Source organism: Anser anser, assembly GCF_964211835.1.
Source record: "Anser anser genome assembly, chromosome: 1".
NCBI lineage: Eukaryota > Metazoa > Chordata > Aves > Anseriformes > Anatidae > Anser > Anser anser.
The window spans coordinates 64,440,015-64,466,738 of record NC_139720.1 but is presented as its reverse complement, the minus strand read 5'-3'; the positions used below and the strand labels follow the sequence as shown (position 1 = coordinate 64,466,738).

The 26,724-nt window shown below is 43.5% G+C and overlaps 1 protein-coding gene across 4 annotated transcripts in view; it reads right to left on the bottom strand.

The window, feature by feature from the left end:
* Positions 1–764: 764 nt before the first annotated feature.
* Positions 765–26,724, bottom strand: part of DENND5B (DENN domain containing 5B) — a 110,413-nt gene continuing 84,453 nt past the window's right edge. For 2 of the 4 annotated variants that reach the window (XM_083820506.1, XM_083820505.1), the window contains 15 exons: positions 26,010–26,103; positions 24,913–25,023; positions 22,775–22,906; positions 21,816–21,968; positions 21,291–21,369; positions 19,964–20,045; positions 14,920–15,048; positions 13,477–13,598; positions 11,789–11,934; positions 9,924–10,042; positions 8,524–8,711; positions 6,843–6,925; positions 6,564–6,690; positions 5,599–5,773; positions 765–4,758 (listed from right to left, as the gene is read on the bottom strand). In XM_083820506.1, coding sequence (XP_083676632.1) covers positions 4,575–4,758; positions 5,599–5,773; positions 6,564–6,690; positions 6,843–6,925; positions 8,524–8,711; positions 9,924–10,042; positions 11,789–11,934; positions 13,477–13,598; positions 14,920–15,048; positions 19,964–20,045; positions 21,291–21,369; positions 21,816–21,968; positions 22,775–22,906; positions 24,913–25,023; positions 26,010–26,103 — 1,924 coding nt within the window. In that variant the 3' untranslated portion in view covers positions 765–4,574. The remainder of the gene's footprint in view (positions 4,759–5,598; positions 5,774–6,563; positions 6,691–6,842; positions 6,926–8,523; positions 8,712–9,923; positions 10,043–11,788; positions 11,935–13,476; positions 13,599–14,919; positions 15,049–19,963; positions 20,046–21,290; positions 21,370–21,815; positions 21,969–22,774; positions 22,907–24,912; positions 25,024–26,009; positions 26,104–26,724) is intronic. The other 2 variants (XM_083820503.1, XM_083820504.1) reach the window with 1 other exon arrangement.

Sequence of the window (26,724 nt, the reverse complement as noted above, 5' to 3'; positions counted from 1 at the left end):
ATCTGCACTTCCTCCTCATGACAAGTTCACTTGTGCTGCACTTCAAATATTTACTGCCTTTAAGAAGTCAGACCCCACTACCTCCGATTTTCACACACAAGCCTAACACATGTAGTAAGGAAGTGTATTAGGTCCTTCTGAATTTTGACAAGCAGCTCTATGGATTTTCTTCACATTGATGGGATCCTGTAATTTTGGTGCGACACTTGATAAACAGTGGTAACGCTGAATGATGTCTTTGGGTTTTTCTACATATACAGTCTCAGGCTCTGAGATTTTCAGTCCTGAGATTGCTTGCTTTTTCAAAACCAAGAGTTAAAATGAGTCAATCGACACTCCCCACCTGATGCACGCACAGTGCACACACACCTGCAGGTAGCTACGTTTCAGCTGTGCGGTTTTCCAAAATTCTCTTATTTTTGCCAAATCCAGCAGTCAGAGCTGGGAGGCACCGGGCAGGGGGAGTTTCAGAAAATCCAGTCTAACTTAGAAAAGCCTTTCGTTACTAAGCAGGGCATTTCACCAGCAGCCTTCTGCACCTCTCCTGTTGGCAGCGCCCATCCCATCAATCTCTTCTCTATCAGCACCTCTCATCATGGTACATGCTAACCGACAGACCGGCGGGCAGGAGTTTCACTGCAGCTTTTTGACCCTGCCTGCGAGTACCAGAGCAACGCAGGCACGGAGAGGAAAGGTTCAGAGCAGCTCTCAGTTTGTAACTCAGCTCTTTCAGTTCCTCTGCAAGGAGAAAGCGACACCAACCGTTATTCTCACAGTTTTATTTGTAAAGGACATAGCATGAAAAGCTGTATTTCAATGTACTTCAAAACCTGAAAAACTCATGTCAGTTCGTGATATGTATGTTAAAGTGCTTGATATAACAATACTTTTACTAATGTCGTCTTGAAAATAATCCAGTTCTTATTCAGTTAGTAATAATGTAAAGACAAAATATACTTAATGGAGACATTTAAGGATCATTGGAAGCTATACAGGGCACATTTGTACATTTCAAGTGTAACACAAAATACTTCCCCAGAAGATGCGCACCTTCATTTGATTGAAAGAAGGAATTTTCTCAGATACACCTTCACACAACTATTCTAAAAAGACTGTTTTGAACAATGATATCTAATTACACATGCCAACTCAGAATAAACGTGAGTAGATTTTTCACTAAACAGAATCTCATTCGCTTCAGAGAATTATAAATACACGTTTTGTACACAGTGAGGCGTTGGATTCTCTGACTCTTTCCAGTCACCATGCTGGATGTTAGTAGAACTGAATGAGGCAAACTCTGACATTTGCAAACAGGTACTGAGTAGGATTTTTTTTTTCTTTTTAAGAGCAGATGCCAGGGAGCTTTGGTCTTTTCGCAGATTCCCTTTCTCAACCAATGAAGGTGCTTTAACACTGAAGTATAAACTGTGTTAGCTTAGATGGGTTTCTCAGCATTCTAGTGGGCAGAATGATTTCTGTAAACCTTACAGAAAAAGCCTCACAGTTTCCAATAAACAAAAGTAGTCTATGGAAAAAAAAAATCATACATGAAAGAATAAAAATTCACTACAAAGAACCGTACTCCCAAGGTTGTCAAATAACTAGTCTTCTAGGAACCAGAGGCACTCGGCTGTGCCCCTTTAGATGTATCTTGGGGTGCTTTATTGCCTACAAGGAAATATTAGACATACATCATTTTTTATCGTATTATTATTAATATGATGCGAAACCTGACAAAAAACAAACAAGTCAACGCTTGCTAAAAAAACTGACGTGAAATCGTGTCCAAGGTAAGTGCTAAACGCTCCTTAATGTAGTTTGAAATAGGGGAAGTCCCTGTTTTGAATTTTCAATTTTCTCAGGTTTTGACTCATTTTAACTTAAGAAAGACTTCATGTAGTTATTGCCCTCGTCAGTGTGCACTGTTTATTCATCCACGGATGACCTTTAGAGGTGCCCATGTTTCTACTTTATCCTGCTTGCACTTAACCCGTGTTGTGTTGGGTGAATGCTGTGACTGCTTAAGTCATAAATACTGTTTTGCGAACCATGCAGCAGTAAACTTTGAGAAGTATCCAGCTAAAAAACGCAGATGCTGCTGCAAAGAAATCCAAGGACTAAAGAGGCTGTTATTTCAGCAAAATGAAAGCCACTTAGGCTGGGCGTGAAAAAATCATGTACAGCAATTATTAGACATAAAATGCCTGAGTTGTAATAGAACTCAAAACATCGCCCAAGCAGTCATTACCAAATAATGCTGCCACATGGCTTCTGGTGCTAAATGTGTAATTTGTTGATAGAGTTAAGCAGCAGGGAAACATTTTCAATTGCTGCTTAAGGGTTATCATGCATCTTCTGCTGACTTTAAGCAGACTTGTCTGGCCACTCAGAAAACCTCAACACCCCACATTTCACCATTCTGGAAACGTAAGAGAGATGTCACACAGCCGTGGGCTCTGGGTACTAACTCATGACACCATTCACAGCCCTAATGTTAGTTACTCACCACCCACAGAAGTGTCACAGCAATGCTGCCTACAGTATTTGGGATGAGTTTAGTCAGTTTAAGGAAGTACAAGCACAGGAGGGAGGAACAGTTATTAAAAGCTGAAACTCCCGTTAAAGTCAACAATTCCCTGACTTCTTTAACGTCTTAAAAATAAAATAATAAAATAAAATAAAATACCCACAAAACAAACAAACAAAAAGCTACCATCACCCTTCTATAACATAAAACTCTCCCTTCCATTGAAATGGAGTCACACGAAGAGTTTTCTTCTGGCCAGAAATATGATGTGAAACTTCAACACCAAAATGAGCGCTGCTCTAAGAACTGGACAGCAGAAGGACCACAGGAAAGTAGAGAAGTTTGACAGGGGTCAGGTGAGACAGCAAACCTGATTTTCATTCTCTTTCATTTTCCTTAGCTCTCTCTCCTCCCTCACTCCACCAGGTGCACACAATGCTGAGACCTGCCGCTGCTCGTCACTCCAAAGCCTCTCCTGACGCCACCTGAGAGCAAGGTGCCATGCACTTGCAGTGCCAGTCAGGGCTTTTCCCAAGCCACGGCTGACGGCTCTAGCTGTGAGACATCCACAGAAATCCACTGATGAAACGGCCAAGATCAAAGGGAATGAACATGTTAGAGCAGACACCTGTATTTAAACTAGCCTGCATGAACTAAAAACAGATGAAGTTTACTATGCCCTCAGACACTTACAACTCCCATCTACGAGAAAGGAAGATACCCTCTGTATTAGCTGCATGGTAGCCACATGATAATTTTAATGTAATCCTGCTAAATTTTGAGCCCAGAGGATTTCAGTTGCTCCCAGTTCCTCAAGACCCATAGCTATATAAACAGACTGTATTACTAACACATTAACTGGAAAGAATGTAGGAGGATCCTCAAAATACCATTTTTTTTCTCCTTTTGTTTCATTCCCTTTTTTGTACCTGGATAGTTAAAAAGAAAAATAAAACTCAAAGATCCTGTACTTCTAGGAATGCTCATTCTGCGGGATAGAGGAAGACTAGTGACCTGACAGCATTTCAAGACCAGCTGAGATAGTTCAGTAGCACAGCAACACCGGTGCTTGTGGCTCTATAGCAATGATTCTTCTCAAGTACAGCAAGAATTCGGTACAAGCCAAATTCCTCAAAATGATGGGGTGTGGGGTGGGGGGGAAGTAATAAGTAATCCACAACACAAACAGGCAGGGGGTGAGGGGGAATCACCAGAACTACTACAGACAGGTGAGGGACACAGTGAGCGAACCAAGCAAGCCATTGTTCCCCATCTCCGGCCGCAGCAGCAGCATTCAAACAGGTCTCAGGCTCTGGGGCTCAGCAGCCCGCCTCTCCAGTGTTTAAGCATTTCAGCTCCTGTCTCCCCTTCTGGAGATCAGAAGTGACACAAAAGACCTTATGGGAAAAAAATAAAAAAGACGAGACAACTTCTGTGCATGGAAAGGGCTGGGGCTCTGAACAGACAAAAAACAAAGGGAGACCACGTACAGGAGGGTAAACAGCGTACACGTACAACATTTCCAAGAGTGAGACGATCACAATGGCTACATAAGGATATTTGCTGTATTCATTTGCAATACCTGAAAAAAGCCCTGCTGAGTTTGCACTGTATTTACACATCGATTGGCTTCTTCCTTGCAAGCAAGTAGCGGCGTCCCTACCCACCTCGGTCCTTCCCTCCCCCAGCCCTTCCCCGGGGTTTGAGCTACTCACAGTCAGAACAAGAACATTCAGTCTAAGAAAATTTTCTTAGAGTAATATAATTTCTTAAAGAAGATAGCATATTTACACACATCTAAACACATGAAAATACTCTATTTTATACTAAATTTCTGTTTCAAATAAACTACAATACTGCATCTGAGCTCTCTGCAGCTTTAGAAGACAGTCCTGATGGGGCACAAACTGGGCTTCCCACTCCCGCTTCTTCCGGCAGCTTTGCCTTGCAGTGGTGCGCTACCGTCCCGTTCAAGTCCTGACAGGTCTCCAATTGCGGTTTGCTTGCTCGGGAAAGGGATAATGAAGTTCTCAGCAAAGCCATGCTAAACATCCACTCCTTTAATGAGAGATCCTTCTAGGACGATGTTGAAATCTTGCAATGTCTGTAGGACTCGGATAAGGGAGTTGACAGTCATGCGGTCCCGTAGGAGAGCGTTCTCCTCGTACATCCTCGTGATGGGCGGGCACTCTGCCAGTAAGGGGATCCACTGAGGCAGCAGGTGGTCCCTGCGAAGGGGGTGAAAGGAGTTAGTGTAGCACGAAGTACAACAGATCTCAAACTGAAATTCTTCTCCAAGAACACAACCCAGAACACGTAGTCTCTTTGGGGTGATGCATGTTGTTGGCACATAAAAGCTTCCTGCATAACAAAAACCCTCGACTTCATTAGTAAAATATAAGCACCTGTCTGTACTGTAGGAATGCAAATAGAAAGATACATGGAAAAGTGGACAACTGGCTTTGAAAGAATTCAGTAACATTTTCAGATCAGGAAAAGGAAAAATAAAACTCTGGAAAAAAAAAAAAAACAACAACAAAAAAAACAGATGCTTTTCCAGTTGGTTTTCAGTGTATCCAGGTATTTATTTCCAGCTCCCCCCTAAAATAAACTGAGTCCCCCTCCTCTCCACAAGTGCAAGACAGGAAGCATCCTGGGTGGAAAGAAAGATTCGTCTAGAATAGCTTTGTTAAAATTATAATAGACACCCCCTTTTCATAGGCAAAGTGATTCAATGAGGATTTAGAAATGTGCCAACTCTCGTAAAGAAACTCTGCGTTCCCAAAGTCTGCACTTCATCAAAAATACAGCTTCAAGACAGATTTCGTACATATGACTGTCGAGCTAACAGCTATTAAAAAAGCTAAAAACATTCTTAGAGGTTTAGACACTAGCCATGTATTATTAGTACTTCTTTGCTGCAATTTTTTGTCTACTATTAAAGCCGCCTAAAATAGGCGCTGGATATAGAAGGTATGAGATGTCTTAAAATGGAAAAGTAAGGGTGGTAGTAACAGTGTGAAATGTCTAGCACAAGAGAAGGCATGTAATGAAGAGCAGGCAGGTACCTTGTCCCCAGGCAAACCAGAATTTGGAATTTGCCATCCTTTCCAATGTTCCTTGGAGCTGTATTGATGGCATTCACATAATGGCAGAAGGTTTTACATGAAGATCTCTGAAGCAGAAGGGCCTCCTCATTGTCTCCGATCTGGTCACTGGTTTCAAAATAGGCAACGGCTTTCTCTGTAGCGGGGAGAAAAGTCAGAACCTGGTGAGCAGAAGTACTTCATTGCAACTGCGAATTACAAAAGGGAGTCCTTAAACAAGCCAGGAAGAGATATCACACATTTTGTATGTAGATTCCTCACTCTGAAGACAATAGGTAGGTGATGATCTCCCCCTCTGCTACAGGGCCTGGTCATCAGACAGGCTGATGTACAATGCACATATCTAACATCAAGGAGCCCCACCGGAGTGTCTGTCAATGGCTTCATTGTAGTGATACCATCAGCTTTCATTTTTCACATTTTCTGAGTAAGTACTTAGACTTAAGGCTAAGAATCTCAACTTGTGAACTTGTTTTAAGGGAAGAAGTAAGCCTTAAATTACTGCAACACAGGCCTACAAATAAGCATCACCAGAAGAGCAGTGCAGTGATTAGGATAGTTCTCAAACAACTAGAAACCTAAACCTTTCACTCCCTGCCCTTTACCTACTTTCCTCCCAGCATCAACTACCACTCTACCCCAGCCTCCAGCCTACATCCTTTCCAGGCAGGAAAACAGTTGTTTGAACATTCATCTATAAATACATGACTAGAATTTGAAATGCTCTTAAATTTCTGCACAGATTCTACTTTATGTGGAGTTCCGTATTTCTCACCTTCCATCCTGTTTCTCACTCATTTTAAGCAACCCGGAGCAGGTGAAAGGCAGGAAAAAATGTCACCCTAGTTGAAAAGAATCCCAGGCCTGTGCATAAGTAGCCATTTTACCCTCAACTCCTTTGGTCTCCAATTCACACACCAGCTTACCTATGAAATCCCAGATGAAGACATTCTTATGAAAAATGCGAGCCGATTTGAACCCATGGTGGAAGACCTGCTCCAGTGCTGCGACCAGACCATTCTCCCCACACAACAGAATGGTAAGGCTCCCTCTCTGTGGGAAAGAGAGTCTGTAAGAACACCTTGTCTTGCTCGTATGCCACTAGGCTTCAAATCTAAAGGTTAACAGTCTCCACTACTCAGTTTCTGTTTATAAACATGTTGACATGCATTGCAGACAGAAACAGGCAGGTAAGTAGGAAGTACCTCTTTCTCTGGCTTGTGAAAATGTTTCACGATATTGTTCACGGCTTCTCCAATTCCCTCTTGGATCTGCCCTGCATTAGGCTCTGTGAAATGGTAGAAAGCAAGCTAGCTGAAGATACCAACTTTAAAACATTCATCAAATTATCACAATGACATAGCTTGAACTACAGGAATTATTCTGTATCTTTAACAGGGAAGAGTTCAGGGAGTCATTTCTCTTGAGTAAACCTGAGCCTTAATTATAAGCAACTGACGAGCAATCCTGGAATAGTCAAATAAATTGCCCTACTTAAAAATGCACAACCCAAGGAGCTGGCTTGATAAATATTTTATCTGAGTTAATCACATCTTGCTCATCACAGAGTACAGCAACCCTCTGGTGAAGAGACATAGGTTGAAAGATTGTAGACAAGTCGTTTGACTCGCTTCTGTGCAACTCAGAAAACCCTGCACCCATGAATTCCTTACTTGCACCCACAATGTATTTTTGAGCCAGAAGTCTCTGTTCTAGGCCCACGTCTAGTCATTGTAACACTGTCAGGAAACAGAGGCAGAGGATATTCCTTACCGATGCTTCCAAAAGTCAGTCATCTTCAGTGTTAAAATGTATGCCCTGTTCCTGCTCTGAATCTGTTTAGCTATACGCTTCTGCTGCTGAAGCATGCTATGCTTCCACCTGCTACCATTTCATCTTCCTATACAGGTGCATACAAGAAAGTTATCTAGTCCCTCATTCATTTTCTGATTAAAACAGATTGAACTTTTAAAACCTCATTTTAAGCAGATATTTTCCAGACTTTAACCATTTTTATTATTCTTCTCTTAGTCCTTACTAGTTTTTCATATAAATATATAGCCATGAACTTGTCCTACGATTGTTATTTTGGAAGCATGGATTAACTCAGCATCATTTTAACATGTGATGACCTCCAGTCTTTGGCAGGTCTAAACCAGAATTTTTGGGCCCTACTGTTCTCAGACCCTAGGAAATGCTCTGCAAGTAGCTCTGGTTCCCACTCCTTCAGCAGACTCACATACATAAAGGGCTGTAGGGGGTCCCATGATGATTTTAAATTGCTGCACTACTCTTGGAGGCTAGTATTTCCTTGCTTGACATTTCAGCAATCATGTCCTCTAATTTTACCGGAGTTAGATAGATTTATGAACGCGATCCACTCTGTGCTCACCTGTATGCAGTAGGGGAGAATGCCTCACATGGCCCTTACAGCCCTGTGCCCTGTTGTAGCCAGGTGCCTTTACTCACAACAGCTAATGTGAGGGACATGAAGCTGATGTCCCCATGGCTCCCTCTGGAGATGGACCCCTCCAGAAAGCAGTTCTCAGCACCCACATCAGGCTCTGAACTGCCCTCCTGAGATGCCTGTCTACGTGCCGACTGCAGGGAGGGCTAGGAAGCTGAGCAGCATCAGCTACTGTAAATTCTGCTGCTGCCTCCTCCCCCATCCTGTATCCCCACGCTCCAAGGACAGAGGTTATTCTCTCTCAACTGTCAAATGGGGACATTGAAAGAGGCAACATTCGTCATCACAGAGTGAGCTGCAGGCACAGGAACAGGGGCAGGAAAAACTCATAAGCTTGTGGCTGTTCCTCTGTTCACAGAAGCTTTATTTCTGCCTCTGCCCCCTTCTCTAGAGACCCAAGGATGAAGGAAAGGACTTACTGGTGTTCTTTCCTGTGAGAGAAGTGATGCTCAGCCGTCGAGCTGTGGTAGGAGACTTCTGCTGGGGCGGGGTACGGCACTGCTTTCCCAGCTCTTCATCGGACGTGGAGGACACCAGCTCTCCAATAAGTATTCGCTCCAAGCTGCCGTCGTCAACGCCCTTTCCCAGCCATCGCCCGCAGGGAAACCTGCCAGGCACCCAGCACAAGCACAGGTCAGCCACACAGGTAGCCTAGCTTTATCTCAAAGCTAGAGTTAGCACCCGTAAACACTGCTAACAGGCAGGAAATACTCAGCAGCCAAAAAATCTTCCCAAAGTAGAGTTCAGCAGGCAGTCTCCCCTGCACCACAACTCAAAAGACCAAAGCAGAAAACTACACTCACCTTTATCCTTAAGGAAAAGGAAATATGCGAAGCTAGTATGAAAGCACAGGACAACAGAAAATGCTATTCACTTATTTAACTGGCCACATGTAGATTTCTGTGGGGTTATTTTTCAGTTGCAACCACAACTGATACTCGGCCTTTAAAAATATTATGATGATCAACAATTAAATCCTCACACAGAGTTTCCACTCAACTGAACCTGTGACTTTTCCTCATACCCAAACCCCAGCTGCTGTTCCCATACTTCTGACCCCATCTCAGTCCTAATAAACTTCGTACACCTGTCCATACTACCAGATTTTGTACCCATGTCCGCCCACTTCTCTCCATACTCTGTGCACAACCCTGAGCTGTGGAGCTCACCTACCTGAGTCATAATTTTCAAAGTCCACAGTCAAGAAAATAATTAAGCCTGTTTTGTCAGATGTTTTGTAAAAACAAGGATGAGTTGGGAGATTTTTTCTATACAGGAGGTATGTACTCAACGGATTAAGAAATCATTGTAACTTTTTATTTCATTGTAATTGAAGTTTCTGTACATTTATCATATGACTTGAGACATTCAAATGCTTTATAAACAAAACAAAACAAAACAACAACAAGAAAAGCAAAAAGCCAAAGATGTGCCCTAATCTGTCATTCCAGCTCATGGGGCTTAAAGACTTCACCTGTGCACAATTTTACCACGCTACTTTGAATGAAGAGATTTAATTATTAGACATAAACATATGAATCACTTCAAAAGCATCCATACTGTCTGTCCTGTCTTAGAGAGATGTAAAGAAAAACCTACATTCAAGCCTCATTTAATATTTATCAGATTTTTTGGCTTAATCTAGAGCTTCTGAAATGAGAGATCCGGGGGTAGGAAAACCAACCCAACCCTATCTGGTACCCAAATCAGCCCACACCGCTCCATCGTAGTTTTGCCTAACTGAGAAGATGAACACCTTGCTTCTTCTAGATTAATCAGTATACATTTCAGACAAAGACAATTAAAACTTGTTGCTTACTTGTATGTGTGTCCTGTTATTTCATTTCTGACCATGACACAATCAACCAGCCACTTGGCTAGTAGCCCTGAGTTGTCATGACCAATCTGAACAGTTGTCAGCTTTCCTAAATTCTGGCACTGAAACAAATAACAGTTTTAAATTAATTTAAAACAAAACAAAACAACAACAAAACAGGCACCCCCCACCCTCCATATGGTCTCAAATGTATGTTTTTATTCAATTTCCTTTGATTTATATAGCGAGTATTTTCAACCAAACATGAGAAATGTTTTGAAAAGCAGAATAATTGTTGTTTCAGAGTAAGATGGGAGAAAAGAAATATCTTGAAATAAAAATCATTAAAAGCTTACAAAGAGACTATGTTCTTTGTTGTGAGAACTCGCTCTGAATAATTCTGAGAAGTGTTAATTAGAAATTTCTGAGCTAAGGTGATAAAAAGATGTGCCTTTGTAGAAGAAATAGACCTTCAGAGCAAACAGCCTCTCAAAATTGCATTTTGAGCACACTGACCTTTGCTTTAGTGGAACCACTCCACACTATGAAGTAGCCCCTAGATCCTTTATTATTTTCAAAAATCAACTTGCTCGTTGCTGAGCAAGACAAAAATCACTCGCATGAGATGCTTAAGATCACAAAGAAACAGAACAAGGAAAACAAGGGACTGTGAATTCCAGTGCAATATGTAATTGTAGGTGGGGCTGGCAGAAACATCTATTAATGTCACCTAAGCACTTCCCTTACAAGACCTTGGTTTTCATTGCTTCTGCCAAACAAGCAGCTTGGGCTGACATTTTCCGTAGTGGGTGGCTACCCAAGTCTGTATTTTAGGAAAACTTCAGTCAGAAGAGTATTACAGAACTGTATTACTATAGTCCTGAGAAATGTCCGCTGTTTTGCTTGTTAGAAGCCTGGAGAGCTTTTCTACAAAATATTGATGTCTGAATGTGAGGCATGCACCAAATTAGGAAAATAGCTTGTCTGTCAAAATTCACTTATATCTGGGCAAAGGGCTATCTATTTTTATTTTTTTTAAACACACAATTGTTGCTTAAGGTGAGTCTGCATATGCTTAATGGGTGCAACTTCAATTTTAGTGTTATTCCTACGTAATCACTCCTTAGTGCATATGGTACAGCCTGGAACTACAGGAGCCTGATGGGGCTTTCCTTGCAGCCACCAGCTGCTTTGGGGTGGCACCAAGCCAACTTAAAATTGATGGGCAGGAAGGCAGAGGGAAGCACTGGGAAGTCAAACGCCAAGAGAAAACCACAGTAAGCACAGAGAAATGTGCCCAATGGGGATGGGAGCTCTCCAGTTTGCTGGTGGTAGCACCTGAAGCTGGGAAGTTGAAGAGCACAGGGGTTAGACTGGCTGGTTGGAAGGAATGCAGCAATGTCAGACAAGGAGTGGGAGGAGAGGAAATGTGGGACTGGCCGGAGCCGAAACTGTCTGAAAGGCACCAGGGTGGTGTTAAGTGGGAAGACAATTTGAAAGAAGGTTAAAAAAAAAAAAAGAAAAAAAGAAAAAGGAAATGAGTAGTCAGAAGTGAGCCCAGAAAAGGAAAATTAGGATTGATGTCAAGCAGATTTGGAAGGGAATGAGATGTAGCAATAGATTAACGGTGAGAAGAGGAGCCCTGGGCTGGGACAGTGACAGCAGTGAAGCCTGTGGTTAAAAGTGCTTGAGGGAAACTTTCGTTGAGCACTGGGTGGGCAGGCAGCACTGTTTTCCCGATTTTGAATTTATAACTACCTTGAAAACCTGACATACTGTGTTCTCAAGAGAATAAATCCTTACCAAGTTTTTTTCTGGGGGGAGTATGTTTCAAATTGGCATGTAAAATGGAATGAGTGTGCACTCACCTCAAATGTCATTTCTAGGAGGTTTTTAGGAATCTGCATTACGCCTGTGTCTCCCAGCTCTCCCGAAACACAAATCCACGGGTTTGATGTGGTTATTGCATTGCTTAGTTTTTTGATGGGGATTATCACTGACCTATACGGGATCACTGAGAACGGGGAGGGAGGAAAAATAAGTTAGTTGTGACTTCTTTTTCCCCTCAAAGTACGCAATTTCTGGGGTAAACCGCGCTGCTCCCTCGAAGGCATGTTCTGGCTCCAGGCGTCAGCAGCACGGTGAGGGGTACCCCCTCACTGCTCCCCACCGAAGGCGAGCCAAGAGGGTCACGGCAGCCCCCCGGCAGGAAAATCTGCCCCGCAGCGCCGCTCGGGGGCGGCTTCCCCCGGCATTAATTCATTGCTGGAGGCGATCTGCGAGGGCAGCCTTCGGCAGCGGCTCCCGAAACCTCCCTGCCTCCGCCGGGAGGTGCCCGAGGGCAGGGCCCGGCCTGGCGGCGGGACGCGGCGGCGCCGCGCGGTGGTGCTGCAGGCCCGCCCAGCCTCCCTCAGCGCCCGGCCAGCCCCGGCGGGCCTGGGGGCACACAGGGGGTTAGGGGGAGCCCCAAGTGCTGACGGCATGGCCGACGTCTCAGATCTCTGTGAACATCCCCCCATCATTACTGCTACTACTGCTGTTATGTTGTTCTTAATCCTGCGCCACCCATACGTACTTCAGACACCCACCCCATTTGTATACGGCTCAGATATTCCATGCTAACGCTACAAGGCTCTCTTTCCTTATGTTTCCCAAGCTGCCTTTTTGGCTGTATAAGCCAAGCCAGCCTTTTCACTTTTAGTGTGCAAAACAATGATATCACACTCAAAAACCCGAAGCAAAACACCACCCTACATTCCTAGCGCTTGTCCTAGCTGCCAGGCTGAATGCCCTGGAGAAGCAAGGTAATCAAGGATGAGTAAATCCCTTTGCACTGTGCTACTTTTGGGGGGGATTTATTTCTTTAACAGGAGAAAAAGTAGAACGAGTGAACGAGAAAGCCATGTAAAACTCGGTTCACTTCACGCTAAATGAAAGCTAAAGGCTGCTAAGGTGAATCCAAATAATCAGGTCATCCCATGGGGGCCTGCTTTTCTTGGCATTGCTCAGTGCTAGAGAGAGAAAGATTCATTTTCAGACTTTGATCCGATCTCTGCTCTCATTCTTACAGGAAGGGAAGGGAGGGGGAATCTTTGGGCATTTAAGGAAAGAGAGGAAGAAATATAAAATATAGAGCAGAGCACAAAGTGCATTGCATTTCACCCTCTGAGACCTCCATCATTTTCTCAGTCTGCAGAGAGAAGGTTGGGGGTGTACATTTAGTGAATGCCAGAAAGAAGCATTAGGATGGAGAGGACTTGCCTGGGAGGGAAGATGAAAGAGACTATACAACTGAGAGAGGAAAACCGAGTGCTGCAGCACTCTTTGCTGATTACTTTCCTTTGTGCAGTGCTCTTATCCTGAACACTCCCCCACAACCTTGGTCTCCAGCTGGTTTCCCACAGCAACATCCAGCACCGATGTGCTGGGCAACAACAGACAAGGTATAGATGAGGACTCAGCTACTCAGACACTGGCAACAGCAACATCCCCTCTCACAAATCCTGACAGCAACAAATTTTTATTCAGAGGGAAAAAAATTGATTCTCCAACTCACCGATTGTGGTGAAGACGCTTGTGAAGCAGAAGTAATCCACAGCGTTCAGTGAGAGAAGGTGATACAGAAACTGTTCCCGTTCTTCTTCACAGCGCAGGAAAGCATAACGCTTGTAAAGTTTCCTAGTAGAAACAAACACATTGCTGTCTTGTCGAAAAAGCACCAAATTTGTCGATGTTCAAGGGATGTGTGGAAAGTGAGATTCCCCAGCTGATACAAGCTGTTAGAAAACCATCGAGGGCATTTACTCCTGGTGCTACATGTATTTTACAGACCACTCTGAGCTCCATGGTGCCACAGCAAGGCTACTGAGCTCATCTCGTTAAAGGATCAGTTTTGGTTTTGCTGCAAAGCACAGATGTAAACTAGCGCCACTCATAACAGCAGATCTGTGCCAACACACAGCAACCCCATTTAAGCCTGTTCAGGCTTTCCCACCATGGGACATATCTTCCCATCATCGAATAGCCTTGTCTAATGAAGTAATCTTCCTTCTGATCCATAATCCAGCAGAGAAAACTAAACAGGAGGCATCAGACCATTTAACCAAGTAGCAACAGGGACTTTGCTGCTGCTCTTTGAGTTCTGCAAACCCAGCATACATCACCAGTTGCCCAGAGTAGTGCAAAGGCACACCAGGAATTAACCTGGCAGTGCTCAGAGAAAGCACGCAGCTCGTGGCACTGCCTGCAGGCAGCAGTCTCCCAGTGAACTGCTAGCACAGGTAGAGGGAAATGAAACTTCAGGGAAAGACAGATCTGCCACCATATCTTTGGCTGATCACCCAAGAGGCTACTGTCTCCTCTTTCTTTCCATTAGCATATTTGAGTATTTGTTAGTTTCCAGCATAATCATGCGCATAGCTCATCACAGAGCCAGTTCTGCCAAAAACTCCATGCAATAGCTTGGATGTTTTCTTTTCATAAGGTTTCTCCTTTTTTCTCCTAAACAGATCTCCTTGAGAGAACAGTCAGGAAACATCTACACAGGCAGATCCCTAAGTGCCTGTGCTCGCAAAAAGAGGCAGCACTGGGGGGAGCTGCTAAGTGGCTGGGAGGGCTGGCCTCCAGCCCAGCTCTGCTGCAGTCAGGACGTGCGCCTGCATTCAGTTGAAGTCAATGTTAACACAGGAGCGCTGTAAAAAAGACACTGCTGCTTCATTTGCACAAGATATAAGGATTGTGGGGCTGTGAAGTGGCTTGGATCAATGCACTGACCCAAAACCTAATGTTTCCTTCCTGAAAATTAGTTTTCCAGGCAGATGAGCAGACTCCTGCCCTGCTGGATGGGCAGTGGCTCCTCCACCAGCACTTCAGTCCCTTCTGGCTGGAAGCCACCGAACCCAGACAAGGCACCTGGCTGTGCCCTGAGCCTGCAGAGCCCCTTTGGCACATCAGTGAGGAAGATGTGAAAGTGAAGCTTTGAGAACAAGAGCCAACTTACTTGGCAAGTGCCTGGTTGGAAAGCAGCTGCTTCAGGTGCTGAGACAAAAGCTTCTTCTCCAGAGAAAGCCTTATCCAGGCTCGGGCTCGCCCCACATCTGTCTTTATCTCACTCATGTTCTGAACATGCCTGAAATGGATGGGAAAATAATAAAAATAAAAATAAGTGAATCATAAAAATCCTACAAGCTTCAAGTAATAGCATCCAGTGTGATGCAGCAGCTGGACTGGAAAATGTCTCTTGATATTAGATGCTGCAGGGTAGACAGAGCCAAATCCCATCCGCTCCCCTGCATGTGACAAGTGCAACAGAAGTTCATGTGATTACTTATATGTAAGCACAAAAACCTGTCTGAAAACCATGAGAACGAACCTCTAACATGGCCCTGAAGAGAACCACAGCCTGCACCATGGCACTGAGACCCCTGTCAGCCCCAGGCTGGCCTGGGGACGGGGGCAGCCCCTCCTGGGCACAGCAGGTTGTGTTGCAAGCACTCTACAGCACACATCAGCTGCTCTGCGTCCCAAGGCTTGCTTAGCCAAGGTGAGCAGGGGTAGGCCTGCACATTCCCGCACTGCCTGGGGTGGATGCCCCCACAGACACTGCTTATGATGTAGAGAGAAAACCAAACCAAACCAGCCACCTATGAGACCCATTTATACTACAGTAGCTCCCTAAAGCTCCTGACACAAACAGGTATGTCTGGGAGGGCAGCGGACAGTACACATCTTAAGAGTTGCTCCAAACCACAGTCTAGTCTGAAGGCTCTAACAAACCCACTAATGGCAGCAGCAATGGGAAATCTGAGAAAAAAAGAGGATTATTAGAGAAAAACAGTGACAGGCAGTATCACATTTTCAGGGACGTAAGAGGTCCTCGTGTAAGTGGTAATCTGAACGCTATGCGCAGAGTCTGTAGGAAAGCAAAACTGTAATATTGGGGCTTTTTTACTGCGGTTTTGCCTTTTTTTTTTTAAACTTCCTATATTTCAGTTTGGAGAATGTCAGAAACTCCAGTTTGAGAGCACAAGGAGCTTTAGAAGAGGAAGAGACCTGCCATGGCAGATTGAAGCTGCTTCCCCAAACCCCCCACTTAGTTAAATAAAAAGCAAGAAAAATGACTAACAGTTCCCAGCAGGGGAAAGAAAGGGCTGCAATTTCTTAATTTTCACACAGTTTGCATATTAAGTGCACAGGCAATTCAGCCCTCCAAACCTTTGTGGCAGGCTCCAAGTATCATCGGCTGCGTTTGAACTGATCTTTGTTGCCATTATCTTTTACAGCCCCCTGTGCATTGCTGTGTGTTAGGAAATGTGGCAATATTTACTCCAAAGAAAATCCAGCAAAGTCATGCTGTGACTGATGCTTTCTGTGTTGACTAGTATAGTCTCACTGTCTCGTGTTTTTCCCCATCTGCTATATCCAAACACGTGCTTTGCGTTATATTTAGACCCTGCATTATTTGAGAAAAACACTCTCTTGTTTATAGAACTTCCAGTGTAATAGGACGAGGGCCTTAGGAGCAAATTTGCAAAGCACAACCTAGTGCTGTCCAGAAATATGCGTTCGCTCTGAACAAGTGAGGAGGATACCAGACATAGCTCATCAGCCCTTGGCACTGCTCTCTGCTAGGCTAACCTGCCTGAAGCCTCAAAACACAGATGGACCTTTGCAATCCAAGCGGAGGTGTCTGCATCACACTGTTCTGTGCTGTGTGCAAGTATCTGAAGAACCATCAGTAACACACTGCTGACAGGAGTAGTGGTAGCTTGCCAGGGGCAAAACCTAGGTTAGTGCAAATTCCTTTAAAAAACAGATTATTATTTTTTCAAATAAAAGAAGCTTCCTTCCGTTTCCTAACATGACACATGGATGGATGTGTCAGAGGCCTGCTTTTTGATGGATTTTGATGGACAGGTGAGAAGCACTAACTCTCAGTGCCCTGTAAAACAAAACCAGAAGGGCACAATACACTCACATACAAGTCTTTGCCCTTTGTAAGCAAGCTTACGAGCCTCCCTCTTTTAGCAGCGATGCCTTCCAGCTGAATCACCACAGAGATCCTCGCTCCTGGCACTGGCAAGGCCTTTGTGAAACATTCCCCTTCTTGGCTCTGAGCGTGGCAGCCAGCACTAGACCTTGCAGCACAGACAGCTGGGCACGTGGTCAGGAGTCCTTGAGAAGCAGGACGTGCACTACACTTGACTACACAGTGCTGAGATGCTCTCTTCAGACATTTCTTGCCTTTTGGGATGGGAAGATCAAAGCACAGAACATCTCTCTCCCCCTCCGCTCTCCCTGACTTGGCTTAAATTACACCTAATACGACACAGTAAGTAGAATATGTTATTTTGCCGTGAGTGGATTCACATACAGATGGACTCAACTGTATTCCATGCATGCTCTATCCCTCTTTATTACCTGTTTCTGGCTGAGACCAGATTGGCATAAATCACGCATTTGGGACAAATCAGGATCTGCAACCACGCAGCTTGGCAGAAGCATTAAGAAGATTTGGTGATCCGTCTTGGTGTCAGCAGAGCAGAGTGTAGCAGAACAGAACATTCAGGAACGCAGATTTATTTCGTTCTCACTGGTGACAGTCAGAACAGCTCTATTTTTATCAGTGACCTCAGTGTAAGCCCTGTGTGCTCACCGCTGCACAGCAAACTCTTTTTGTCAGAGTACCGAACGGCAATTTCAGTGCAATTCCCCAGGTTGGGACTTGCTTTTTAATCCCATTAGCAATAAAGAAAAATCTACTTTCCCTGCTGGATGTGAGGCTGGGGTATGGCGAGACATACCCCGCGCAAATAGCTGTGCTGCCAGGAGAGGTTACAGCTGCTCAGCATCACCACACCACTGAGGACAGTGCGAATGCTCCTGATGCTTATGCAGCCAGAAGAGAGCTGTGTTTAGCTGGCACCATTCAGGACTTTGATAACCCAGCCTGTTTTGACTGCAGCAGGTTACGTAGCACTTCTGTGGGTGCAGCACCCAGGTCTCGCACCCCGGGCTGGACACTCCTTGTGGGAGGGGTGGCACGGCCAGACCCAAAAGCTGGTCACAAGGAAGGGCTTGCCTGAAGGGAAGGACCCAAAACCAGAGCCCAGCTGGACCAAAAGTTCTGGGTCCACGCAAGAAGCAAAATAAACATCTTGAGCATTTTGATTTGAGCATCTTTGAGCATGCATCTAAGATGCATGGTTTTGTGAGGGAGGCAGAGGACACACAGCATTACCTACAGCACAGGCTTATCACAGATCCAAGAGCGTGACAGTGATTCAGCCCTGCTGTTTAAGTTGTTTACACAACCTTGCATGAGCCATCAAAAACAAGCTGTGCTTAAGGCAACGTTTAATCCTCTCACCATTCATTCAGTTAGCACCACAACCCCGGCAATTTAACAATTACCCACCTTCTAGCTTCAGCATAAATGTGTGTGTGCAAACAAATATTAGCCAGCATTCCTTCCAAGCAGGAGAAAGGATGCCACGAGATTATGCATGACAAATTCAACTCACCATCTGTCTGGTGTTTTGTATGACCAGACATGTTTGTGTACAACCATGAATACCCAAGATACCACAAAAAGTAGTATTCTGCCTCTGTACTTTGAAAAGCAGTGGAAGCAATCCTGTGACTCAAGCAGCAGAGCTCAGGTTCGTGCTGGACTTCCATAGGGAGCTTAGCAAGTGCATGGAAGGTGAAACACACGCACTGGTGAGCATTACTGGGAATCCCCTCCCAGTGTGCAAGTTTCCGCTCCAGCTCCTCCTTCACCCTTTCCTTCCACTGACCTACTACACGCCCAGCAGCCTCACAGGACAGGGTTAAGTAAATAGCTGCCACGTCCCATGAGAGGGATGCTAAAATGACAGACACGTGTTCAAAAAGCCCCTTTGACATTATACTCCTAATTACACTGCATGTGTTCTCCCTCCTGTTCCCTCGTAATGGCACATCATTTTAGCCCTACGTGGCATGTTGTATTCTTCAAGAACAGTGCAAGATCCTTAAACCAGATAACATAAAACAAGATAGTTGCACCCCGCAGGTGGGAAGAACAGTCATTTTCTTTCAGAAAAAAACTGACTAATCTATGTAATCCCACATCAGAACAAAACAATCGGTAATAACACACATGGTAAAATCACATCACTGTAATTGTAGATAGCTCACAAAAACATTGATTAATCTTAATTGTGCCTTCTTATTATGTGGAAGAAGGATGTGGCATTACAAGAAACAATGCTCACGTTCCCTCATACTTTAAATTGCTTGCAGCTCTTTACAGAGGAGTGTTATTGCATTATTCTTGCCCTCTTTTCTATGGCACTTCTACCCCACTGAAGTGCTTGGTTGTGGCAAGTGAAGTGTCAAAGAAGTGGTGTGACCTGGCTCGATCATGGAGATGTCCTCAGGAACAACTGTCTGGTGCTGTCACATCAGCTTCCACCCCTTCTTATTCTGTAATCCTTCAGGTTCTCAAACAATGCTTCATAAAACGCTCTCCAAAGCCAGGTCACCTACAGAGCACCTTCCCTAACTTCACGTTCCAGTTTAAACTCACCTAAATACTAGGCTCATGTACATTTCTACATTTGTACATTTATTGGTCATAAAATGCTAATTGAAAAATGGAACATTGCTCAGACCATTGCTCAGGAACATTGCAAGCAGATTTTTATGTCCCTTTGTTTCATGTATCAACCATACTTACTTGGTCAATAACTTAAAGCTAACAAAAAGAAACAAACTCAATGTACCAAGGGATTCAATATTCAGCGTATCTGTTGAATAGACAAAGAAGACAAAACCAAAACCCAAGTAGAACTTGGTGTATTTTTCATTGTCTTTTACCTAAAATAAGTAAACATGCAACAAGTATTGTAACATAAAAAGGTAATGGTCTAGATTTGAATGCAGGCTGAGGAGAAGCTTTAATTCTACCTAACCTTTGTAAACCCAAAACTAGTGAGGATCTTTACATTATGCTACCCAACTAAAACCACAATTAATGCTTTAGAAATCAAATTATATACCTCATATCTTGTATCAGGGAAACCCTCAAAGTAGGCAAAGTAATTCCTGTATCAGACTTCCGTCTTTCTGTTCCAACAGCAACTACAGTGGAGAAAATATATGAAATTAATACAAAATTATAGCAAATGGCCTGCAATGCGTTTGTTTTACATAAAGCTGAAAACAATCTTAGGTCACTGGTAACTGCAACATCTCTATTCATTAGCATTATCACTATCCTGGAAATGTGGAAGCAGACAAAAGAAAAAATACTTAATACATTATCTATTTCTTCCTTAATTCAGCAATTAACTTGGGAATTTAAAAAGCTTCCTTTTTCATATGTGAAATAGATTAATATAAATCTATACATTGGTGAGTTGAGTTTTATTAGTAGTATGTTTTTATGGAAAACTCACAACTGAGGAGGATGTGATAGAATTAAGCTACAGTAGCACATAAGACGCTAAGAATGCCATGCATTTCTGTACTCCCCTCCTCTGATCAAACTACTTCGTGGTGACACATTTTGTTCTCAGGAATTTATGTCGGCCAGTCAGACTGCTTAGCATGTTACTCAGTGAAGCTTACTAAAAACTCTTTTGATGAGTGGGACTAGTTCATCCATCGATGCATCTTCGAGGACCAATCATAAAGTTCCCCTCTGCAGGATGCGATGATTTCCAGAGTCTTTGAAAGGTGACCCACAAAGTTCAGAGTCCTCTACTATAGCACAATGCAGCCACCACGGGATAAGGAGATCTCAAGGTCATCAGAAAACCAACCTCTCTTACAACACAGAAGTAATTTAGTGATTGTAAAAGGCCAAACCAAAGCATAAACTGGGTGCCTAGACTGATGGATGGAGATTAATTACACAATGTCTGAACTGTACCGTCCACCAGGATAAAGATTTATTGAACATGGAGATATTCACATTGTGATTTGGGAGACAGATTGTGATCAGCGAAAGAAAAATGTCCTAGCCTAAGTCAAAATGTCTTAGCTATGGCTCTAAGCCTTCAGCTGCTTCACAAATAGTCCCCTAAAGAAGCACAGCTTCTCACACCTTAGTCAACAATGACTAAAAGGGAATGAAGGTAGAGAACAGACATTGAGTGATTTCTAGACAGGGATAGTAAGCATCCTCATTTCTCTCCAATAATGTCAAGCTATTTTGTCCAGACATCAAGGCAGCTTCATAATGATTACGAAAGGCCTCAAAATGTAGACGTGATATTAGCAAGCAAATACACTGGAATTCCTACACGAATTTCATGTGGTTGCACCGTTCCTCGTAGGCCTGCTGTGATGGACCCCCCAGGGCATGAACTGCTGAGTACTCACCTGGGGACTCTGCACTATGCTCTTGCTTCTCTTCTCTCTCCTGGTACTGAAGTAAATGGGACCACAAAGCAGATTTCCCCTGAAAAATTGAATATGAAGTAGCTTTAAATAAATCAGCCAATGGAAAAGATGCAGCAAAATAATGGGATGGCATTTCAGTGGGACAGAATTTCAGTAGTGAGTATGATTTCATTTCTCTTGGGCCACAAGACCTCAGAAGAGGGCAGGATGGTCCCAGTTATCTAGCAGTGGGACCACTTGCTTTCTTTGTTCTCTCCCTGGTTTTGCTTCTGAAGGTTGAAAGAGAAGAAACCAAACACCAATTTAACAACATCATTGTAATTTCCAGAGCTGCCTTTCCAAAAAAGAAACCCTCACAAGGTATGAACCAGCGAATCTGAGCCCAAAGATACCTTCTGCTTTATGTTGGAATGATGCTACTGAGCAGCAGCTTGGAAGGTATGGGGGCATTCAGTATTTGATAGAGCACTGTACATACAAAGTCCTGAGCTTCCAGTTACCAACCTGCTTGACCTGCAGACCATGACTCCAGATTCTTTCCAGCAGATCACAGAGACTAGCAATCAATGTATTTTCCTCCAGACCTGTTATGTTGGCTTCTCCATGTCCCAACTCGACTGCTTCATGGCCCATCTTCTCTACCAACATACGTTTAGTCTAAAAAAAATTAGAAAAGAATTCCAAAAGGTTTCTAAAAAACATTATCTCACAATGGACAGAATAGATGAATTTATAGATGAATTTACTAAAACATGGTTGGGGATGATAATCTAGAGACCATTGCTAATAGTCTGGCCTGAGAAACATCACATCTCTACAGAGAATGAATTAAAAAAGAATAATTAAAAAATACAAGTTTGTATTATTTATCCATACTGTCCTGTTTCTACATCCTTTTTCTATTGTCCTGTTCCTACACTGCTGCTTTGTTATTGACCAGTATCAAAGACAGAATACAGAGCTAGATAGATTTTTGTTACATAATTATCATTATATAAAGAAACTATTCTTCAATGGAAATAAAAGCTTCTTTAATACTAGAAACTGCTATACTTCATTAGCTCTGCATAAACAGCATGCACAAGTTGCACATGCCAAATCCTTCCTTTTTTGACTGAGGGTCTCAATGCCTCAATCCCATTATGTTTAGGTTACCTTTAAATCTGAACAATTAAAGGAAATCCTCCTTAAAATATTTGAGATCATCCTGATTCTCCTTCCTGCCCTTTTTACTCTTCCCACCAACTTGGACTGCATAAACAGAAGAGCGATAATATATTTTCTTCTTTTCTTAGCAGTTAAAAAATATAACACAAAGGGATATCCACCCTGTAAATAGCCTGGTAGACCAACAGAACAATGCTGTTCCAGCCATGAAGGACTTACAGGATAGAAGATGCAGATGCTATTTATGTTCAGCATAAGCAATGGGAGAGCCTGCAGAGGGATGAGGGAGGACTTACCTTCATGCGACATTCCTTCAGCAATCCTTCCACAAATTTACTGTTGGTCTGTGCAATCACAGCTGGAGAGAGGTCTGAGAGTTTGGGCTGCCTTAAATTTTTTCCTAGACTCCTTGCCTCCTGCATATATTTCTAAAAATAAACAGAATAATTTTAGATATTGCAAGTCAGAGGGGTTCTCCTCATCCTAATCCTAGGCAAGCAGATGCTGGTGAAAAGGAATGAGCTATTGTTAAGCTAGTAAAAACATGATTTGTCTGATGCTTAAGTGTCAGGCTGAAGAAGTGGAATGCTCCCTTATGACAACACAAAAAGCCAGATATTTTCCTGTGTGGTACCAGAGCAGTCAACACTAGCTAGTGAACTGTGCTGTTAGCCACTAGCACAAAGTTAGCCACACCACGTGCATAAAAGCATGAAACCTTCTTCATTCAGCAACAAAATCAAAATATCAAGCAAAGTTTCATTCCATTGTTATTTGACCTTCACTAATAAGTAAAAAGCCATTTGTCTAGTTTCTTGACCAGACCATACATGAATGGAAAAAAAACACTTTGAAAAGAATTTGGAAGAAGCAGAAATACATCTAGTGAAGGAGAAAGATTTCACCCATTACTTCGCGTCTGAATAGTTCATGTGGGAAAAAACAGACTTGATTTTATTCTCAATTAACTTCTTAATTACAAGTGAAGCTCGTTTCAAATGAAACTGACATTTAGGATCATTCTTGTTTTTACTGTAGGGGTGCTAATTGAGAAGAATGTACAATAACTGGCATGCTTTTTAAAAAAAGATCCAAGCTATGAGAAAAGACTTTTAAGCCTCTTTGCTTCACTGTCTTGCTGTTCCGGGGTTGGGTTTTGTTTGTTTGTTATAAAACAAAAAACTCAAGCTCATCAAGAAGTGTCACCTGCCCTAACACCTGTGAGAGGACTACATGCTGAGCAAAGCTAACAAGTTGACCACGTTTAGGTGTGCAAATGGGAAGCCTATCAAAAAATTCCCCAGACACTATTCATAAAGTTTGCGTTAATAACAGTTAAATAATAGGATGTGGCCAAAGAAAACAGTCTTGAGACAGCGTGCTCAGAGCCTGATGTTGGAATGCTCCATTTTTGTGCAAGACCTGTGAATTTCCAAAAGTATGTTTTCATCTCATTAATGCTGCCTCTCTGGGTTGAACGGATGGCACATGACAATGACTGCTCTTCCCCCGAGAGGACCAGACCATGCTCCTCCAGCGACTTGGCACTGCTGCTGGCTGGGCTTTGGGGGTGCTGAGCAGAGCACAGTGACAGGGCACCCTACAACCACTTCACATCAGTCCAGCGGGTCAGACAAGAAAGAAGGGTTCTGCCATAGAAAGCTGTGTTCAACTAGTTAGTAAGTACTCAGCTAGGTAATTACAGTTTCACTGGTACTGTAAGAACTTAGAAATAGTCGAAAAACTACTGCATATGGGAATAAAAATCGCAGCTGACGAAAGCACATTGTTCAGCAAGCAATCGCAAAAGTGACTTCCATCTAATTTGGTGCAAAAATTAGCAGTGAGAACAGTGAAAACGTAATACAGAGAATATGTAAATAGGAAATCTAATACTTCTTTTTGAACGGAAAGGTATAAATAAAATGTGGTTATAGTCTGAAGAGTGCAAAAAAAGATAATCTTATTTTATTTATTGCATGTCTTGCTATTAAATTTGTTTTTTTAAACTTTTAAGAGTTCAACAGGAGAATGAGTGTGGGACGATAGGACCAACTGAATACTCTCTGCCTGTACATCAGCGGCCACACACCACCACCCTACTCCATGCTGGGATGGGAAGATCCAGCAGTCAAAGTGATGCTTTTTTGGATTTGACACCCTAAGCTGAATTGCCAGCTAAGCAACATGGGAAAAAGGAAGCAAAACAAAATTCTTGTCTTTCAGTCTCACAACTGTCATGTTTGCCAGGGAGCTGGCGTGGAAGCTGGGAGCTGGTTTCCAGCTACTTTTCTGATTATAACCACACTTCCAAGCACTACAGGGACGTGCTCGTACTCTACGAGAAAGGGAGAGGTTTGGGATGCAGCGAAGACAGTGGTTCCTTACACTAAGACCTCAAAAGCAGCTTTCAACAAGAAAAACTAAAACATACCAGGCAGCATTCAGAGAAGGATTTTTTAGGAGGCCGTGCAGGAGGGGGTGGCCCCTGGTCCCACTCCCAGAAGGCCATTGAGTTCTGGCGAAGCAAAAGCTCCTCCGAGGGCTAAGAGGAGGCAGATGCCCCGATGACAGAACAGCCAGAAAGAGAAACAAAGCAAGAGAAGCATGCATATGATCCACAGCCAAAAAGAAGAAAGTAAATACATGACAAAGTATTGAAAAGGCTCTGCTGAGATAAACACGCAAGGCACAGTTTAAAATATACTTGCAAAGTCATCCTAGCAGAAACAACAAACATTCACAAATGCTGTTTTGCTATGTTTCCATGAAACACCGTTGGAAGCTGAGGTTCAAGAGTCCACTGATTCCTTTGAGCTTTTTAATTGCAAATGTCAACACTGGTCAACATTATCCAGCAAGACATACTGCAAAACAGCAAGAATGTTTTATTTTTGCTAGTGACATGCAAAAGAAGCACATGGACATCAATGGAAAAATATGGCAGAAAATACTTAATGAAGGACAAGAAACTGAAAAGATGGGAAAGAAATGCATGCATGTGACTGACATTTACAAGATGTGTGGGAGTTCCCAAGCTTCAGGCACAAAAAGACCCCAAAGTCTTAACCTTTCAAAGGGGCTTACTCATGTCAGTAACCACGTAAGGCAAAAAAAAATCCTTTTAAAAAAGAAAAAGTCCTGCCTCACTCGCCTCTACAGAGCTGACATTTATTCAAGGACTTGGCTTTTCCAGAGACCTTCACGCTGGGCAGAGCTCCAACGCTGCACCCAGGCAGGCACCAGGGCTCTGCTCTCCACGTGCCATTACACGACAGGGGTCTGTATCAGCAAATAAGCTTTTCCCTGATGACAAAGGGACTGTCATATTCCAAAATAACAGAAGTATATTATTATCATTGTGTGCATTGAAATTGTAAAGCACGTACCTGTGAAGAGCAGCATTTAAACGGCTGGAGACCCTACATAAACCGTAGGGTAGCAAGAGGACTGCCCGAAGCAGCAATGCGTTGTTTGTCCAAGCCTCACCTCGGGGACAGACAGGTCGCACTGCCCACAGATGCCACCTACCTCTCTCAGATCATTATCGAGCCCGATGTGCTCCGAGTGCTGCCGGAGGCGGTCTTTTCTCCGCTGCGTCGTGGCACTGCGACTGGCCCAACGGCTGGGAAGTCAGAGGGAGAGAGAGAAAACACATGTGAGTGGAAAAGGTTGGAAGGGAGAGCCTGTATGCAGAGCTGGAGGACACCCAACAGACCCGCAGGGCAGGTGACAAGCCACCGGGCACCCAGGGGACCTGGTGGACACCTGCCTGCTGCCTGCCCAAGCGAGGCAGCGCCTGCCGCAGCACTGGTGCCACCACGAGGGATGCTGCTGTGTGTAGGCACCCAGCAATGCCCCTGCTTGCTGATGTTTGATAGAAATGGTGGCTGTGTAAACACAAAAAAGGGTATGTTTTGAGTAACAACTTCTAAAAAAATTCCTCTTTCGAGAGGTTTCTGGAATAATTCCTGCAGTGGAAGTACCACAGGGAACGTCGTCACCGTGACAGTAACTGCTGTGTCTATGTCTACCTATGTCTAGAGGATATTGGCAGTACTGACATTCCTGTCATGCTGTCTTCACCATGTTTTTTTCTTCCCATCATATTTCTAAATAGCAACAATTCTAAATAATTCTAAATTCTAAATAACAAAAATTCTATTTTTACTACATCTTAGTTTATGTCCAACTCAATGTTTTTCTCATCTGAAGCTGCTGCCCAAAAGCAGGAGCTAGGTAACCA